Raw genomic sequence first — 20,503 nt, forward strand, 5'->3', positions numbered from 1 at the left:
TACCTGGCCACGTACTAAAGACCTGTGCTGATCAACTGGCTGGAGTGTTCACTGAGATCTTTAACCTTTGTTGGAGAAGATCCCAAGAGGCAGGATTTATGAGCATATGGAGAAATGTTATCTGATTAGGGATAGTCAGCATGGCTTTGTCAAAGGCAGGCCATGCCTTACGAGCCTAATTGAATTATTTGAGGATGTAATGAAACACATTGATAAAGGTAGAGCAGTGGATGTAGTGTATATGAATTTCAGTAAGGTTCCCCATGCAAGGCTCATTCGATAAGTAAGGAGGTATGGGATCCAAGGGGACATTGCTTTGTGTATCTAGAGTTGGCTTGCCCATAGAAGGCAAAGGGTGGTTGTAGATGGTTCATATTCTGCATGGAGGTTGGTGACCAGTGCTGGGCTTCAGGCATTTGTTCTGGGACTCCTCCTCTTTGTGATTTTTATAAATGACCTGGATCAGAAAGTAGCAAGGTGGGTTAGTAAGTTTGCTGATGACACACAAGTTGCGGGTGTTGTGGATAGGCTGGAGGGTACAGCAGGACATTGGTAGCTGCAGAACTGGGCTGAGAACTGGCATAAGGAGTTCAAACCAGATAAATGTGAAGTGGTTAATTTTGGTAGGTCAAATTGAAGACAGAATATAGTATTAATGGTAAGACTCTTGGCAGTGCAAAGGATCAGAGAGACCTCGGGGTCCGTTTCCATAGGAACCACTGTGCAGGTTGACAGTGTTGTTAAAAAGGCGTATGGTGTGTTCGCCTTCATCAAATGTGGGATTGAGTTCAAGAGCCGTGAGGTAATGTGACAGCCATATGAGTCCTTGGTCAGACCCACTTGGTGTACTGTGTTCAGTTCTGGTCACCTCATTACAGGAAGGATGTGGATGCTATAGAGAGTGCAGAGGAGATTTGCCTGGATTGGAGAGCATGCCTAATAAGAATAGGTTGAGTGTCAAGCTGAAGATTATCTTTACCTGTCACATGTGCTTCAAAACATACAGTGAAATGTGTCATTTGTGGCAATGATCAACACAGTGCAAGGATGTGCTGGGGCAGGCCACAAGTGTCGCCATGCTTCCAGCACCAATATAACTTGCTAGATTCTGGACTAGTTCCTGAGGATTGGAGGGTGGCTAATTTAACTCCACTTTTTAAAAAAGGAGGGAGAGAGAAACTGGGGAATTATAGACCGGTTAGCCTAACGTCGGTGGTGGGGAAACTGCTGGAGTCAGTTATCAAGGATGTGATAACAGCACATTTGGAAAGAGGTGAAATGATCGGACAAAGTCAGCATGGATTTGTGAAAGGAAAATCATGTCTGACGAATCTCATAGAATTTTTTGAGGATGTAACTAGTAGAGTGGATAGGGGAGAACCAGTGGATGTGGTATATTTGGATTTTCAAAAGGCTTTTGACAAGGTCCCACACAGGAGATTAGTGTGCAAACTTAAAGCACATGGTATTGCGGGTAAGGTATTGGAGAATTGGTTAGCAGACAGGAAGCAAAGAGTGGGAATAAACGGGACCTTTTCAGAATGGCAGGCGGTGACTAGTGGGGTACCGCAAGGCTCAGTGCTGGGACCCCAGTTGTTTACAATATATATTAATGACTTGGATGAGGGAATTAAATGCAGCATCTCCAAGTTTGCGGATGACACGAAGCTAGGTGGCAGTGTTAGCTGTGAGGAGGATGCTAAGAGGATGCAGGGTGACTTGGATAGGTTAGGTGAGTGGGCAAATTCATGGCAGATGCAATTTAATGTGGATAAATGTGAAGTTGTCCACTTTGGTGGCAAAAATAGGAAAACAGATTATTATCTGAATGGTGGCCGATTAGGAAAAGGGGAGGTGCAACGAGACCTGGGTGTCATTATACACCAGTCATTGAAAGTGGGCATGCAGGTACAGCAGGCGGTGAAAAAGGCGAATGGTATGCTGGCATTTATAGCGAGAGGATTCGAGTACAGGAGCAGGGAGGTACTACTGCAGTTGTACAAGGCCTTGGTGAGACCACACCTGGAGTATTGTGTGCAGTTTTGGTCCCCTAATCTGAGGAAAGACATCCTTGCCATAGAGGGAGTACAAAGAAGGTTCACCAGATTGATTCCTGGGATGGCAGGACTTTCATATGAAGAAAGACTGGATAAGCTGGGCTTGTACTCGTTGGAATTTAGAAGATTGAGGGGGGATCTGATTGAAACGTATAAGATCCTAAAGGGATTGGACAGGCTAGATGCAGGAAGATTGTTCCCGATGTTGGGGAAGTCCAGAACGAGGGGTCACAGTTTGAGGATAGAGGGGAAGCCTTTTAGGACCGAGATTAGGAAAAACTTCTTCACACAGAGAGTGGTGAATCTGTGGAATTCTCTGCCACAGGAAACAGTTGAGGCCAGTTCATTGGCTATATTTAAGAGGGAGTTAGATATGTCCCTTGTGGCTACGGGGGTCAGGGGGTATGGAGGAAAGGCTGGGGCGGGGTTCTGAGTTGGATGATCAGCCATGATAATAATAAATGGCGGTGCAGGCTCGAAGGGCCGAATGGCCTACTCCTGCACCTATTTTCTATGTTTCTATGTTTCTATAGCATGCTCACAACTCACTAAAAACTAACCCGTACATCTTTGGAATGTGTGCGGAAACTGGAGCAAACGGTGGAAACACATGCAATCACAGGAGGACATATAAACTTCTCACAGGCAGCGGCAGGAATTGAACCACAATCGCTGACACTGCAAAGCATTATGCTAACTGCCGGATGTACAGCATGCTGGATTGACCAAGTGGATAGTTTGTGAGGGAACCCATTCCTTCTACCAATTACACCAGGGTTCTGGGAGCTCCCATTGCACATTGCTGGTGGTCAATGCCACACAATATGTTGTATTACACTTTAGAACGTTGAATGCAACAACACAGTGCAGCCCCTTTGGCTCACAACTTTGTGCCGACCTTTTAACCTATCCTAAGATCAACCTAACTCTTTCCTCCTACATAGCCCTCCATTTTTGTATCATCTACATAAGACCATATAGTTGTCATATTTTTCAGCAGCCATGGCCCCATTAGTAATGGGCACTGATATACAATGATTAGTATTTAATGTGTTCCATTGTTTTAATTATTATATCTTAAATCTTTTCTTTCAGGTTTCAAAACCAACAAGGTTAATGCAGTTGACTACAAACAACTTATCTGTGAGTTCTGCAACAATGTTGTTGATTAGCTCCTTTTCAGTACATTTTCCAGAGGTGTGTGGATAATTTCTTCATTCCTTTTGCAGAAAACTCTTCGCTTTATTACAAACAAGTTACTTGTTCTTGAAGGATCTGCAGAATGACTAATATAACAACGAAAGACACCTGTGATCTTTTGCAAAACTCTGCTCAGAAAATTTTAATAGGAATTTATGGGCTTGTGTTAGTGGGAGGTTCTGCTGGTGCTTTCGTCATGATATGGAAGATCAAAAATGATAAAAAGTCAGTGACATCGATTGCTGTCATCAATCTCATGTCAGTGCACACAATCTTTATCTTAACTCTGCCTTTCCGCTTCTCCTATTATGCTTTGAATAAATGGAGCTTCAGCCAGATATTCTGTAAGATAGTGAGTGCGATGATTCATGTCCACATGTACCTGTCCTTTGTGTTTTATGTCATTATAGTTGTCATAAGGATGTCCAGTTTCTTTGGAGGAAAGAAGTCAATGCGATTTTACCAACCTTGGCACTCCAGTGCTGTCAGCCTGGCAATCTGGGCACTGGTGTTTCTTGCCATCCTCCCACTGTTTTTCAGTTTCTATGGTGCTTCAAAGGTGTATAACACAACTGAATGCTTCCAGTTCCAAAAAGAAATTAGTGAAGGATATGTAAAATCTGTGAACTACATTCTTATTGCTGTTGTACTAACAACAATTTGTATCTTGCTTGCCATTGAGATGAGGATAATAATAAAATTAGCAGCTAAGCACACCAGGACCTTACACAAACGACAGGAATTTGGAGCACAGAAAAAGACATTGTTGATTTTATTTCTTATGATCACATGTTTTTTGCCCTACCTTGTCTACAGGTTGTTCTACATTCAGCAAGATAAGTCTTGTTATATTATTAATGAAATATTCTTAGCTCTAACAACAATGAGCTGCTTTGATGGGCTGATCTTCTTTTTCACTGCGCATTAAAAAATTAGTCTGGTCTAGCTTCAAATGAATGCAAATTAATTCTCATGTACAATAAAGATGTTCAAAATTACTAACTGCAAAATGTTTTGGTTATTGAATTATGGACATTGTACATACATTTTAAATCGTGGACAATAAGTGCTGTAGAAATGTGGTTGCATAGTGTGCTTTGTAAATGTGATAATTCATATAAAATTAAGATATCTAAAATTATTGAAAATTGTTTGTGATTCTGTCATATGCTTGCAGATATGAGTATCATAGCAGTTACCATTACACTGTTACAGTGCCAGTGACCAAGGTTCAATTCCTGCTAAAGGCTGTAAGGAGTTTTTACGTTCTCCTCATAACCACATGGGGCTCCTCAGGGTGCTCTAGTTTCCCCCCACATTCCAAAGATGTATGGGTTAGCAGATTAATTTGTCACATAAGTGTAATTGGACGGCAAAGGCTTGTTGGGCCATAAGAGCCTATTATTGTGTTGTATCACTACATAAAATAAATAAAATATTTTAAATACGTGGGAGAGGGTGAACTGAGTTTCATTCATGTTTTTAAATACAATCCATTTGGCATTGCTGATACAATAAATGCTGAATACTAGCAAGAGATTGTTCATTAGTACAGTGATCCGAACTGGATTTTGACCAAAGTTTTCCAAATGGACTGTGACCTGCAGAATGCCAAAGCAATGCAGGCAGACCTGTTCACCATCTTTTCCATTTTGTGCCTATTCAGTGCCTTTAAAATATCGAAACATATGCTGCAATATTATGTTTAATTAACTATTGATAACATAGCACGATGATCTGGTGTAAACTCTGGACTCGTGACACAAATCACAGACTTTCCACAATACTACACCACAATTTATCAGAGTCTCTAACACATTCATTTGAATCAAGCAACATGATCATCTTTATTTTGAAAGAAAGATTAATTAAGGCTATTTGGTATGGTGTCAAGTAAAGGTCAAAGGAAGAGTGATCAGACCATAACAGGATTTCTCATATACATAGCTGGAGAAATGCATAGAATAATAACCATAACAGAATCAAAGAAAGACCATCCAAATTGGATGCTCAACCAGTGTTCGGAAGACAACAAACTGTGCAAATACAAAATGAAAGAAGAAATAATAATAAATAAACAAATAAGCAATTAATATTAAGAACATGAAATGAAGAGTCCTCAAAAGTGAGTTCATTGCTGTGGGAACATTTCAAAGATGAGGCAAGTGAAGCTATCCACTTTGGAATACGGTGTCAGGAAGTGTATGGTCATGAACTTTGGTGGAAGAAATAAAAATGTACAGTATTTTCTAAATGGAGAGAAAATACAGAAATCTGAGGCACAAGGGGATTTGGGAGTTCTCGTGCAGGATTCCTTAAAGGTTAATTTGCAAGTTAAGTCAGTGGTGAGAAAAGCAAGTGCAATGTTAGCATTCATTTCAAGAGGACTAGAATATAAAAGCTAGAATGTAATGTTGAGGCTTAATAAGGCACTGATAAGGCCTCATTCGGAGAATTGTGAACAGTTTTAGGCTCCTTATGTAAGTAAGGATGTGTGACATTGGAGGGGGTTCACAGGAGGTTCACGAGAATGATTTTGGGAATGAAAGGATTACCATATGAGAACTGATTGATGGCTCAGGGCCTGTACTCACTGGAATTCTGAATAGTGAGAAATGATCTCATTGAAACCTATTGGATATTGAAAGGCTTCGAATGGATGTGGAGAGGATGTTTGGTGGGGTGTCTAGAACCAGAGGGCGCAGCCTCAGAATAGAGGGACATCCATTTAGAATGGAGATGAGGAGAAATTTCTTCAGCCAGAGAGTGGCGAATCTACAGAATTCATTGCCACTGGTGGTTGTGGAATCCAAGTTATTGGGTATATTTAAGGCAGAGGTTGATAGATTCTTGATTTGTCATGGCATGAAGGGATATGGAGAGAAGGCAGGAGATTGGTGCTGGGAAAGAAATAGATTGGCCTTGATGAAATGACAGAGCAGACTCAATGGGCCATATGGCCTAATTCTACTCCTATATCTTATGGTCTTATGGTATTTGGTTCAAGAGACTGATGGCGGGGGGATAGTAACTGGTGGTGTGAGTCCTGAGACTCCTGTACTCTCTTCCTGATGGCATCAGCGAGAAGAAAGCATGCCCTGGTTGGTATGGGTCCCTGATGATAGATGCTGCTTTCCTACAACAGCATTTCATGTAGATGTGCTCAATGGTGGTCTTTACCTCGGCTGACAACACACACAAAATGCTGGAGGAACTCAACAGGCCAGGCAGCATCTATGGAAAAGGGTATAGTCGATGTTTTGGGTGAGACCCATGAAAGGTCTCAGCCCGAAACATCGACTGTACTCTTTTCTATAGATGCTGCCTGGCCTGCTGATTCCTCCCAGCATTTTGTGTGTGTTGCTTGGATTTCCAGCATCTACAGATTTTCTCTTGTTTGTGATTTACCTAAGCTGGACAGGGCCGTATCCACTACTTCTATGAATTTCCATTGCAGGACATTGGTGTTTCCATATCAGGCTGTGACACCCTTACCTATCAATCTGCATACTTACTCATCCAAATTACCACCCCCTCAATCTATCAATCCCTGATTAAATATACCCAAAGACTTGGTCTCCACAGCTGCTCTTGAGAGTTATTAGATAGGAAGAGGTTTAAGACAAGGTCCCACATGGAAGGTTCAATTGTTAGGTATTAATGTCCAACTTTATTCACCATCTTCATTGCGACAATCGTCCAGATTATCAAGGACGACCTACCCCCAGGAATCGAAATTGCCTACAGAACAGATGGCAGACTTTTCAATCTTGCCCGTCTCAAATCCAAAACAAAGACATCAATGAGTTCCCTCATCGAGTTCCAATACGCAGATGACAACAGTGTTGCAGCTCTTTCAGAAAACCACCTACAACAGAGTCTGACTGCCTTCAACCGTGCATACACGAAACTTGGACTTACCGTCAATTTCAAGAAGACTCAGATCATCTATCAACCGTCACCAATTGAGACAAATCGGATAGAACCATCAATTCAACTTGGCGAAACAACCCTGAAAAACGTGGACCACTTTCTGTATCTTGGAAGTCACCTCTCCTCCAATGTCGATGTTAATGACGAGATCCAACATCGTCTTAAATGCGCTGGAACAGCTTTTGGACGTCTCCGAATAAGAGTCTTTCATGATCGTGACATCCGAACAGACAGCAAAATGTTAGTGTACAAAGCAGTGGTATTCCCAACGCTCCTGTATAGAACATAGAACATAGAATAGTACAGTACATTACAGGCCCTTCGGCCCACAATGTTGTGCTGACCCTCAAACCCTGCCTCCCGTATACCCCCCCCACCTTAAATTCCTCCATGTACCTGTCTAGTAGTCTCTTAAACTTCACTCGTGTATCTGCCTCCACCACTGACTCAGGCAGTGCATTCCACGCACCAACCACTCTCTGAGTAAAAAACCTTCCCCTAATATCCCCCTTGAACTTCCCACCCCTTACCTTCAAGCCATGTCCCCTTCTACTGAGCAGAGGTGCCCTGGAGAAGAGGCGCTGGCTATCCACTCTATCTATTCCTCTTATTATCTTGTACACCTCTATCAATTCTCCTCTCATCCTCCTTCTCTCCAAAGAGTAAAGCCTTAGCTCCCTTAATCTCTGATCATAATGCATACTCTCTAAACCAGGCAGCATCCTGGTAGATCTCCTCTGCACCCTTTCCAATGCTTCCACATCCTTCCTAGTATGCATTAGAAACCTGGACAACTTATCAACATCATCTGAAGGCACTTGAAAAGTTTCATCAACGCTGTCTTCGAAACATCTTAAGCATCAGCTGGGAAGATAGAAGAACCAATGTCAGTGAGATAAATGAAGCAAAAACAACAAGCATTGAAGCCTATGTCATCAAGAACCAACCAAGATGGAGCGGTCATGTTGTTTGGATGAAAGACTGACATCTGCCGAAACAAATCTTCTACTCCCAGCTTAAAGAAGGCAAACGTAAAAGAGGTGGACAATAGAAGAGATTCAAAGATGTCTTAAAAGCCAACATGAAGAAATGTAGCATCAACATCAACAATTGGGAAACCAATGCCAAGGACAGGATACTCTGGCAAGCCATCATCCGAGAAGGAACAGCAATTTTCAAAGCCAACAGATGTGCAGAATTAGAAGAAAAGCGAAGAAAATGGAAAGAGAGGCAGCAACAACCAAAGCCCGATCTGCCATCTGGAACCACCCGTCCTGAATGCGGAAGAACTTTCAAAGCCAAGATTGGACTCATAAGCCACTTGAGAGCCCATAAGTAGATCAACAGATGGAAGACCATCATCCTCAACCTCAAGGGATAGCCACAACGACAACGACAATTAATATTGAAGTAGTAAAATGGATTCAGCAGTGGCTGGATGGGAGACGCCAGAGAGTGGTGGTGGATAACTGTTTGTCAGATTGGAGGCTGGGGACTAGTGGTGTGCCTCAGGGATCTGTACGGTGCCCAATGTTATTTGTCATATACATTAATGATCTGGATGATGGGGTGGTAAATTGGATTAGTAAGTATGCAGATAATACTAAGATAGGTGGAGTTGTGGATGACGAAGTAAGTTTTCAAAGCTTGCAGAGAGATTTAGGCTGGTTAGAAGAGTGGGCTGAAAGATGGCAGATGGAGTTTAATGCTGATAAGTGTGAGGTGCTACATTTTGGTAGGACTAATCAAAATAGGACATACATGGTAAATGGTAGGACATTGAAGAATGCAGTAGAACAGAGGGATCTAGGAATAATGGTGCGTAGTTCCCTAAAGATGGATTCTCATATGGATAGGGTGGTGAAGAAAGCTTTTGGTTAGCTGGCCTTTATAAATCAGGGCATTGAGAATAGGAGTTGGGATGTAATGTTGAAATTGTACAAGGAATTGGTGAGGCCAAATTTGGAGTATTGTGTGCAGTTTTGGTCAAAGAATTGTAGGAAAGATGTCAACAAAATAGAGAGAGTACAGAGTAGGTTTACTAAAATGTTACCAGGGTTTCATCTCCTAAGTTATAGAGAAAGGTTGAACAAGTTATGTCTTTATTCTTTGGAACGTAAAAGGTTGAGGGGGCACTTGATAGAGGTATTTAAAATTATGAGGGGAATAGATAGAGTTAACGTGGATAGGCTTTTTCCATGCCTCAACCACTTCTGCTGGAAGCTTGTTCTACACAGCTACCACTGTCTGAGTAAAGAAGTTCCCCCTCATGTTACCCCTAAACTTTTCAAATATTTCTGTCAGAGCCCCTGCTATTTCCACACTAACTTCCCTCAAGGTCCTAGGGAATATCCCGTCAGGACCCAGAGACTTATCCACTTTTATATTCCTTAAAAGCTCCAGTACTTCTTCTTAATGTAACCCCGCTTTTTAAAAAAGGAGGGAGAGAGAACCGGGGAATTATAGACCGGTAAGCCTGACATCGGTGGTGGGGAAAGTGCTAGAGTCAGTTATCAAAGATGTGATAACAGCACATTTGGTAAGCAGTGAAATTATCGGACAAAGTCAGCATGGATTTGTGAAAGGAAAATCATGTCTGACGAATCTCATAGAATTTTTTGAGGATGTAACTAGTAGAGTGGATAGGGGAGAACCAGTGGATGTGGTATATTTGGATTTTCAAAAGGCTTTTGATAAGGTCCCACACAGGAGATTAATGTGCAAACTTAAAGCATACAGTATTGGTGGTATGGTATTGATGTGGATAGAGAATTGGTTGGCAGACAGGAAGCAGAGTGGGAATAAACGGGACCTTTTCAGAATGGCAGGCAGTGACTAGTGGGGTACCACAAGGCTCAGTTCTGGGATCCCAGTTGTTTACAATATATATTAATGACTTAGATGAGGGAAGTAAATGCAGCATCTCCAAGTTTGCGGATGACACAAAGCTGGGCGGCAGTGTTAGCTGTGAGAAAGATGCTAAGAGGATGCAGGGTGACTTGGATAGGTTAGGTGAGTGGGCAAATTCATGGCAGATGCAATTTAATGTGGATAAATGTGAGGTTATCCACTTTGGTGGCAAAAACAGGAAAACAGATTATTATCTGAATGGTGGCCGATTAGAAAAAGGGGAGGTGCAACGAGACCTGGGTGTCATGGTACACCAGTCATTGAAAGTGGGTATGTAGGTACAGCAGGCGGTGAAAAAGGCGAATGGTATGCTGGCATTCATTGTAAGAGGATTCGAGTATAGGAGCAGGGGGGTACTACTGCAGTTGTACAAGGTCTTCGTGAGACCACACATGGAGTATTGTGTGCAGTTTTTGTCTCCTAATCTGAGGAAAGACATTCTTGCCATAGAGGGAGTACAAAGAAGGTTCACCAGATTGATTCTTGGGATGGCAGGATGATGAAAGACTGGATCGACTAGGCTTATACTGTCTGGAATTTAGAAGATTGAGGGGGGATCTTATTGAAACGTATAAAATTCTAAAGGGATTGGACAGGCTAGATGTAGGAAGATTGTTCCCGATGTTGGGGAAGTCCAGAACAAGGGGTCACAGTTTGAGGATAAAAGGGAAGCCATTTAGGACCGAGATGAGGAAAAACTTCTTCACACAGAGAGTGGTGAATCTGTGGAATTCTCTGCCACAGGAAACAGTTGAGGCCAGTTCATTGGCTATATTTAAGAGGGAGTTAGATATGGCCCTTGTGGCTAAAGGGATCAGGGGGTATGGAGAGAAGGCAGGTACAGAGTTCTGAGTTGGATGATCAGCCATGATCATACCGAATGGTGGTGCAGGCTCGAAGGGGTGAATGGCCTACTCCTGCACCTATTTTCTATGTTTCTATGTTTCTCTAATCATCATAGTTTCCATAACTTCCCTACCTGTTTCTCTTACCTTACCCAATTCAATATCCTTCTCCTTAGTGAATACCGAAGAAAAGAAATTGTTCAGAATCTCCCCCATCTCTTTTGGCTCCACACATAGCTGTCCACTCTGAATCTCTAAGGGACCAATTTTATCCCTCACTATCCTTTTGCTGTTAATATAATGGTAGAAACCCTTGGAATTTATTTTCACCTTACTTGCCAAAGCAACCTCGTATCTTCTTTCAGCTTCGATAAAATGTTGGTGCAGACTAGGTGGATCAGCCATGATAAAATGGTGGAGCAGACTAGATGGGCCAATTGGCCTAATTCTGCTCCTATATCTTATTGTCTCATGGATAGTTCTCCAGGGCCTAATAGAATTTACCCCAGGTTACTGAAGGAAGTAAGAGATAAGATTGCTGGTCTCTTAACCAGTATCTTTGTGTCCTCTCTAGCTACAGTTGAGGTCCTGAAGGACTGGCGAGTGGCTAATGTTGTACCTCTGTTTACGAAGAGGACAGGAAAAAATCCTGGGAACTATAGACCGGTGAGCCTCACATCAGTTGTAAAGAAATTGCTGGAAAAAATCCTAAGGAATTGGATATATGAGCATTCGGAAATGCATCGCTTAATTAGGAAAAGTTAGCATGGCTTTCTGTGTGCCAGATCATGCCTTACCAATTTGACTGAGTTTTTTGACAGGGTGATGAGAGGGCAGCCGATGTTGTCTACATTGATTTTAGTCAGACGTTTGAACTTGACCATGAGACACAGCAGCAGAATTTGGCCCATTGAGCCTGCTCCACCATTCCATCATGGTTGATTCCAGATCCCATTCAACCCATGTACCTGCCTTCTTGCCATATCCTTTGAAGCTCTGACCGATTAGGAATCAATTTCCACCTTAAATATACCCATGGAGTAGGCCTCCACCACAGTCTGTGGCAGAGCTTTCCACAGATTTACTACTCTCAGGCTAAAAAAATTCCTCCTTACCTCTCTTCTAAAAGGTCACCCCTCAATTTTGAGGCTGTGCCTTCTAGTTCTGGATACCCCCACCGTAGGAAACATCCTCTCCACTTCCACCTTATCTAGTCCATTCAGCATTCAGTAGGTTTCAGTGAGATTCCCCCACAATCATAGAACATAGAGAGCTACAGCACATTACAGGCCCTTCGACCTACAGTGTTGTGCTGACCATGTAACCTACTCTAGAAGCTGCCTAGAGTGTCCCTACTGCATAGCCTTCTATATTTCTAAGCTCCACATACCTTCCTAAGAGTCTCTTAAAAGATCCTATTATATCTGCCTCTACCACTGTCACCGGCAGTGCATTCCACACACCCAGCACTCTCTGTGTGAAAAACATACTTCTGACATGCCCCCTGTACTGCTTCCAAGCACCTTAAAACTATGCCCACTCGTGTTAGCTATCTCAGCCCTGGAAAGAAGCTTCTGACTATCCACACGATCAATGCCTCTCATCATCTTATACAGCTCTATCAGTTCACTGCTCATCCCCATCTCTCCTAGAAGAAGAGGCCAAGTTCACTGAACAAAAGGAATTCTGCAGATGCTGGAAATTCAAGCAACACACATCAAAGTTGCTGGTAAACGCAGCAGGCCAGGCAGCATCTATTGGAAAAGTTTCAGTCGACATTTCAGGCCGAGACCCTTCGTCAGGACTAACTGATCTCACTCCATCCTCCCGCCGCCCCACTAACAATAGGGTTCCCTTGGTCCTCACCTACCACCCCACCAGCCTCCGGGTCCAACATATTATTCTCCACAACTTCCGCCACCTCCAACGGGATCCCACCACTAAGCACATCTTTCCCTCCCCCCCTCTATCTGCTTTCCGCAGGGATCGCTCCCTACGCGACTCCCTTGTCCATTCGTCGTACCGCCCCCTGCCCCCATCCCTCCCCACTGATCTCCCTCCTGGCACTTATCCTTGTAAGCGGAACAAGTGCTACACATGCCCCTACACTTCCTCCCTTACCACCATTCAGGGCCCCAGACAGTCCTTTCAGGTGAGGCGACACTTCACCTGTGAGTCGGCTGGGGTGATATACTGCGTCCGGTGCTCCCGATGTGGCCTTCTATATATTGGCGAGACCCGACACAGACTGGGAGACCACTTTGCTGAACACCTACGCTCTGTTCGCCAGAGAAAGCAGGATCTCCCAGTGGCCATACATTTTAGTTCCACGTCCCATTCCCATTCTGACATGTCCACCCATGGCCTCCTCTACTGTAAAGATGAAGCCACACTCAGGTTGGAGGAACAACATCTTAGATTCCATCTGGGTAGCCTCCAACCTGATGGCATGAACATCGACTTCTCTAACTTCCGCTAATGCCCCACCTCCCCCTCGTACCCAATCCGTTATTTATTTTTATACATACATTCTTTCTTTCACTCTCCTTTTTCTCCCTCTGTCCCTCTGACTATACCCCTTGCCCATCCTCTGGGTTTCGCCCCCTGTCTTTCTCCCCGGATCTCCTGTCCCATGATCCTCTCATATCCCCTTTGCCAATCACCTGTCCAGCTCTTGGTCCCATCCCTCCCCCTCCTGTCTTCTCCTATCATTTTGGATCTCCCCCTCCCCCTCTGACTTTCAAATCCCTTACTCACTCTTCCTTCAGTTAGTCCTGACGAAGGGTCTCGGCCTGAAACGTCAACTGAAACTCTTCCAATAGATGCTGCCTGGCCTGCTGCGTTTACCAGCAACTTTGATGTGTTGTTGCTTCAAGTTCACTCAATCTATTCTCATAAGCCATGCTCTCCAATCCAGGCAACATCCTTGTAAAACTCTCCCGCACTCTGTCTATAGTATCCACAACCTTTCTGTAGTGAGGTGACCAGACTCTACATAGCACTCCAAACGAGGTTGAATCAAGGCTGTCACATTACCTCATGGTTCTTGAACTCAATCCCACAGTTGATGTGGATCAACACACTATATGGCTTCTTAACAACACTGTCAACCTGTACAGCAGCTTTGAGTGTCCTATGGACACGGACTCCAAGATCTCTCTGATCTTCGACACTGCCAAGAGTCTTACCATGAATATTATATTCTGTCTTCAAATTTCACCTACCGAAATGAACCACTTCACACCTATCTGTGTTGAACTCCATCTGTCACTTCTCAGCCCAGTTCTGCATCCTTTCAATGTCCTGCTGTAACCTCTGACAACCCTTCAAATTGTCCACAACCCCCCCCCCCAACTTTTGTGTTATCAGTAAATTTACTAATCCACCTTTTTACTTCCTCGTCCAGGTCATTTATAAAAATTCACAAAGAGGAGGGGTCCCAGAACAGATCCCTGCAGAGGTCCACTGGTCACTGACCTCCATACAGAACACGAATCATCTACAACCACCCTTTGCCTTCTGTGGGCAAGCCAATTCTGGATCCACAAAGCAAGGTCTCCTTGGATCCCATGCCTCCTTACTTTCTGAATGAGCCTTGCATGGGGAAACATATCAAATGCCTTACTGAAATCCATATACACTGCTCTACCTTCATCAATGTGTTTTGTTACATCCTCAAAAAATTCAATCAAGTTCATAACAACCTGCTCTTAACAAAGCTATGCTGACTATCCCTAATAAGATTATGTCTCTCCAAATGCACATAAGTCCTGCCTCTCAGGATCTTCTCCAACAACTTACCCACCACTGAAGTAAGACTCACTGGTCTATAATTTCCTGGGTTAGCCTTGCTTGAACAAGGGAACAACATTTGCAACCGTCCAATTCTCCGGTTACTTCTCCCATCCCTAGTGATGATGCAAAGATCATCGCCAGAGGCTCATCGATCTCCTCCCTCACTTCCCATAGTAGCCTGGGGTACATCTCATCCGGTCCTGGTGACTTATCCAACTTGATGCTTTTCAAAAGCTCCAGCAAATTCCCTTTTTTAGTGTCTATATGCTCATGTTTCAGTCTGCTGTAAGCTAGCTCTACAATTGCCAGGGTCTTTTTCCCTGGTGAATACTGAAGCGAAATATTCATTAAGTACCTCTGCTACTACTTTCTCCAACTCCATAACACCATAAAACCATAAGATATAGGAGCAGAAGTAGGCCATTCGGCCCATTGAGTCTTTTCCGCCATTCAGTCATGGGCTGATCCAATTCTTCCAGTCATCTCCACTCCCTTGCCTTCTTCCCATACCCTTTGATGCCCTGGCTAATCAAGAAACTATCTATCTCTGCCGTAAATGCACCCAATGACTTGGCCTCCACAGCCACACATGGCAACAAATTCCATAGATTTACCACCCTCTGACTAAAGTAATTTCTCCGCATCTCAGTTCTAAGTGGACGTCCTTCAATCCTGAAATTGTGCACTCTTGTCTGAGACTCCCCTACCATGGGAAATAACTTCACCATATCTAATCTGTTCAGGCCTTTTAACATTCGGAATCTTTCTGTGAGATCCCCCCTCATTCTTCTGAACTCCAGGGAATACAGCCCAAGAGCTGCCAGACGTTCCTCATACGGTAACCCTTTCATTCCTGTAATCATTCTCGTGAATCTTCTCTGAACCCTCTCCAATGTCAGTATATCCTTTCTAAAATAAGGAGCCCAAAGCTGCACACAATACTCCAAGTGTGGTCTCACGAGTGCCTTATAGAGCCTCAACATCACATCTCTGCTCTTATATTTTACACCTCTAAAAATTAATGCCAACATTGCATTCACCTTCTGCACCACCGACTCCACCTGGAGGTTAACCCTTAGGGAATCCTGCACAAGGACTCCCAAGCCTCTTTGTATCTCTGTATTTTGAATTCTCTCCCCATCTAAATAATATTTTCCTATTTATTTCTTCCACCAAAGTGCATGACCATACACTTTCCAATATTGTATTTCATTTGCCACTTCTTTGCCCATTCCCCTAAACTATCCAACTCTCTCTGCAGACTCTCTATTTCTTCAACACTACCTGCTCCTCCACCTATCTTTGTATCATTGGCAAATTTAGCCACAGAATCTATTAATCCCATAGTCCAAATCATTGACATACATTGTAAAAAAGCAGCGGTCCCAACACCGACCCCTATGGAACTCCACTGGTAACCGGCAGCCAGCCAGAATAGAATCCCTTTATTCCCACTCTCTGCTTTCTGCTGATCAGTCAAAGCTCCACTCATGCTACTAACTTCCCTGTAATTCCTTGGGCTCTTATCTTGCTAAGCAGCCTCATGTGCGGCACCTTGTCAAAGACCTTCTGAAAATCCAAGTACACCACATCTACTTCATCTCCTTTGTCTACCCTACTTGTAATTTCCTCAAAAAATGCAGTAGGTTAGTCACTATAAGCCTATGGTGACTACTATAAGCCTACGGACTCTCACAGCTACCTGGTCTATTCCTCTTCCCACCCTGTCTCTCGCATAAATGCCTTCCCCTTCTCGCAATTCCTCTGGCTCCGTCGTATCTGCTCTCAGGATGAGGCTTTTCATTCCAGGAAGAAGGCAATGTCTTCCTTTTTTAAAGAAAGGGGCTTCCCTTCCTCCACCATCAACTCTGCTCTCAAACACATCTCCCCCATTTCATGCACATCTGCTCTCACTCCATCCTCCCGCCACCCCACAAGAGATAGGGTTCCCGTTGTCCTCATCTACCACCCCACCAGCCTCCGGGTCCAACATATTATTCTCCGTAACTTCCGCCACCTCCACCGGGATCCCACCACCAAGCGCATCTTTCCCTCCCGCCCCCTTTCTGCTTTCCGCAGGGATCGATCCCTACACGACTCCCTTGTCCGTTCATCCCCCCATCCCTTCCCACTGATCTTCCTCCTGGCACTTATCCTTGGAAGCGGAACAAGTGCTACACATGCCCTTACACTTCCTCCCTCACCACCATTCAGGGCCCCAGACAGTCCTTCCAGGTGAGGCAACACTTCACCTGTGAGTTGGTTGGGGTGATATACTGCGTCCGGTGCTCCCGGTGAGACCTTCCATATATATTTTATACTTTATACTTTATTGTCGCCAAACAATTGATACTAGAACGTACAATCATCACAGCAATATTTGATTCTGCAGTTCGTGCTCCCTGGAGTACAAATCGATAGTAAATATTAAAAATTTAAATTATAAATCATAAATAGAAAATAGAAAAGGGAAAGTAAGGTAGTGCAAAAAAACCGAGAGGCAGGTCCAGATATTTGGAGGGTATGGCCCAGATCCGGGTCAGGATCCATTCGGCAGTCTTATCACAGTTGGAAAGAAGCTGTTCCCAAATCTGGCCGTACGAGTCTTCAAGCTCCTCAGCCTTCTTCCGGAGGGAAGAGGGACGAAAAGTGTGTTGGCTGGGTGGGTTGTGTCCTTGATTATCCTGGCAGTACTGCTCCGACAGCGTACGGTGTAAAGTGAGTCCAATGATGGAAGATTGCTTTGTGTGATGTGCTGGGCTGTGTTCACGACCTTCTGCAGCTTCTTCCGGTCACCCCATCCTCCTGCCACCCCACTAGGGATAGGGTTCCCTTTGCCCTCACGTACCACCCCCTCAGCCTCCGGGTCCAACATATAATTCTCCGCAGCTTCCGCGAGACCTGATGCAGACTGGGAGACCATTTTGCTGAACACCTACGCTCTGTCGGCCAGAGAAAGCAGGATTTCCCAGTGGCCACACATTTTAATTCCACATCCCATTCCCATTCTGATATGTATATCCACTGCCTCTTCTACTGTCAAGATGAAGCCACACTCAGGTTAGAGGAACAACACATTATCTTCCATCTGGGTAGCCTCCAACCTGATGGCATGAACATGGACTTCTCTATCTTCCGCTAATGCCCCATCTCCCCCTTTGTACCCCATCCCTTATTTGTTTGTTTGTTTGTTTGTTTATTTATTTATTTATCTAACTATCTATCTATTTCATTTTTCCCCTTTCTTTCTCTCTCTTTTTTCTCCCTATGTCCCTCTCTTCCTCTGGTGCTCCCCTCCCCCTTTTTCTTTCTCCCTAGGCCTCCTGGCCCATCATCCTCTCCCTTCTCCAGCCTTGTATCCCTTTTGCCAATCAACTTTCCAGCTCTTGGCTCCATCCCTCCCCTTCTGTCTTCTCCTATCATTTCAGATCCCCCCTCCCCCTCCCACTTTCAAATCTCTTACTAGCTCTTCCTTCAGTTAGTCCTGACAAAGGGTCTTGGCCTGAAACGTCAACTGTACCTCTTCCTAGAGATGCTGCCTGGCCTGCTGTGTTCCACCAGCATTTTGTGTGTGTTGCTTGAATTTCCAGTATCTGCAAATTTCCTCATGAGTAGCTTAGTTAGGCAGTATTTCCCTTTCAGGAAATCATTCTGGCTTTGGCCTATCTTGTCATGTGCCTCCAGGTATTCCATAATCTTATCCCTAACAATCAATTCCAACAACTTCCCAACCACTGATGTCTGGCTAACAGGTCTATAGTTTCCTTTCTGCTGCCTCCCACCCTTCTTAAATAGGAGAGTAACATTTGCAATTTTCCAATCATCTATCAATTCTTGAAAGATCATTGTTAATGTCTCCTCAATCTCTCCAGCTGCTTCCTTCAGAACCCAAGGGTTCATTCCATCAGGTCCAGGAGATTTATCCACCCTCAGACCATTAAGCCTCCTGAGCACCTTCTCTGTCATAATTTTCACTGCACATACTTCACTTCCTTGACACTCTTGAATGTCCGGTATACTGCAGATGTATTTCACTGTGAAGACTGATGAAAAATGCGCATTCAGTTCCTCTGCCATCTCCACGTCTCTCATTACAATACCTCCAGTGTCATTTTCTATTGTTCCTATATCTACCCTCTACTTTCTTTTACCCTTTCCATACAGTACTTAAAAAAGCTTTTAGTATCTTCTTTTATATTAGTTGCCAGTTTCTTTTCATAATTCATCTTCTCCTTCCTAATGACCTTCTTAGTTTCCTTCTGCAAGTTTTAAAAAGCTTCCCAATCCTCTATTTTCCCCACTAGCTTTGGCTTCCTTGTATGCCCTCTCTTTTGCTTTTACTTTGGCTCTGACTTCACTTGTCAGCCACGCTAGTGTCCTTATTTGGAATATATCTGTCTTGAACATCCCTCATTTTTCACTGAAACTCCAGCCATTGCTGCTCTGCTTTCCTTCCTGCTAGTGTCCCTTTCCAGTCACCTTTGGCCTGTTCCCCTCTCATGCCATTGTAATTTCCTTTATTCCACTAAAATACCGACACATTGGTCGCCTCACTACAGGAAGGATGTGGAAGCCATAGAAAGGGTTCAGAGAAGATTTACAAGGATGTTGCCTGGATTGGGGAGCATGCCTTATGAAAACAGATTGAGTGAACTCGGCCTTTTTTCCTTGGAGCGACAGAGGATGAGAGGTGACCTGATAGAGTTGTATAAGATGATGAGAGGGATTGATCATGTAGATAGTCAGAGGCTTTGCCCCAGGGCTGAAATGTCTGCCACAAGAGGACACAGGTTTAAGGTGCTGGGGAGCAGGTACAGAGGAGATGTCAGGGATAAGTTTTTTACTCAGAGAGTGGTGAGTGCGTGGAATGGGCTGCCGGCAATGGTGGTGGAGGTGGATACGATAGGGTCTTCTAAGAGACTTTTGGATAGGTACATGGAGCTTAGAAAAATAGAGGGCTATGGGTAATCCTAGTAATTTCTAAGGTAGGGACATGTTTGACACAACTTTGTGGGCTGAAGGGCCTGTATTGTGCTGTAGGTTTTCTACGTTTCTATGTTTCTACATTGGAATTTAGTTTCTCCTTTTCAAATTTTCAAGTGAACACGATCATATTGTCATCACTTTTGCTTAAGGGTTCCTTAACCTTAAACTTTCTTATCACTTCCGGATCATTGTACAACACCCAATCCAGCACAGCCAATCCCCTAGTGGGCTCAACAACAAGCTGTTCTAAAAAGCCATCCCTTAGACATTCTGCAAATTCTGTCCCTTGAGATTCAGTACTGACCTGGTTTTCCCAATCCACTTTCATGTTAAAATCTCCAACGATTATCATGACATTGCCACATCATGATATGAGGAGCGTTGGGCAGCTTTGGGCCTGCAACTCACTGGAATTCAGAAGAACGTGTAGCAATCTCATTGAAACATACCAAATGTTGAAAGGACTAGATAGGGTGTATGTGGAGAGAATATTTTCTATGTGGGGGCATTCAGGACTAGAGGCCTCGTCCTCAAAATTGAGGTCGACCTTTTAGAACAGAGGTAAGGAGGAATTTTTTTTTTGATAGAGTGTAGTGAAACTGTGGAATGCTCTGCCACAGACTGCGGTGGAGGCGAAGTCCATGGGTATACTTAAGTAAGAATTTGATTGTTTCCTGTTCGTCAGGACATCAAAGGATATGGCGTAGTCAGGTGTATGGTGTTGAGTGGGAACTGGGATCTGCCATGATGGAATGGAGGAGCAGACCCGATGGGCTG

General features: G+C 43.9%; 1 protein-coding gene across 3 annotated transcripts in view; it reads left to right on the forward strand.

Annotated features, from left to right (window-relative positions):
- Positions 1-4,650, forward strand: part of gpr141 (G protein-coupled receptor 141) — a 92,344-nt gene extending 87,694 nt beyond the window's left edge. For 2 of the 3 annotated variants that reach the window (XM_072270185.1, XM_072269559.1), the window contains 2 exons: positions 3,153-3,200; positions 3,287-4,650. In XM_072270185.1, the coding sequence (XP_072126286.1) occupies positions 3,340-4,185 (846 nt within the window). In that variant the 5' untranslated portion in view covers positions 3,153-3,200; positions 3,287-3,339 and the 3' untranslated portion in view covers positions 4,186-4,650. The remainder of the gene's footprint in view (positions 1-3,152; positions 3,201-3,286) is intronic. The other variant, XR_011887596.1, reaches the window with a different exon arrangement.
- Positions 4,651-20,503: the final 15,853 nt, after the last annotated feature.

The sequence above is a fragment of the Mobula birostris genome, chromosome 1, assembly GCF_030028105.1.
Source record: "Mobula birostris isolate sMobBir1 chromosome 1, sMobBir1.hap1, whole genome shotgun sequence".
Lineage (NCBI taxonomy): Eukaryota > Metazoa > Chordata > Chondrichthyes > Myliobatiformes > Myliobatidae > Mobula > Mobula birostris.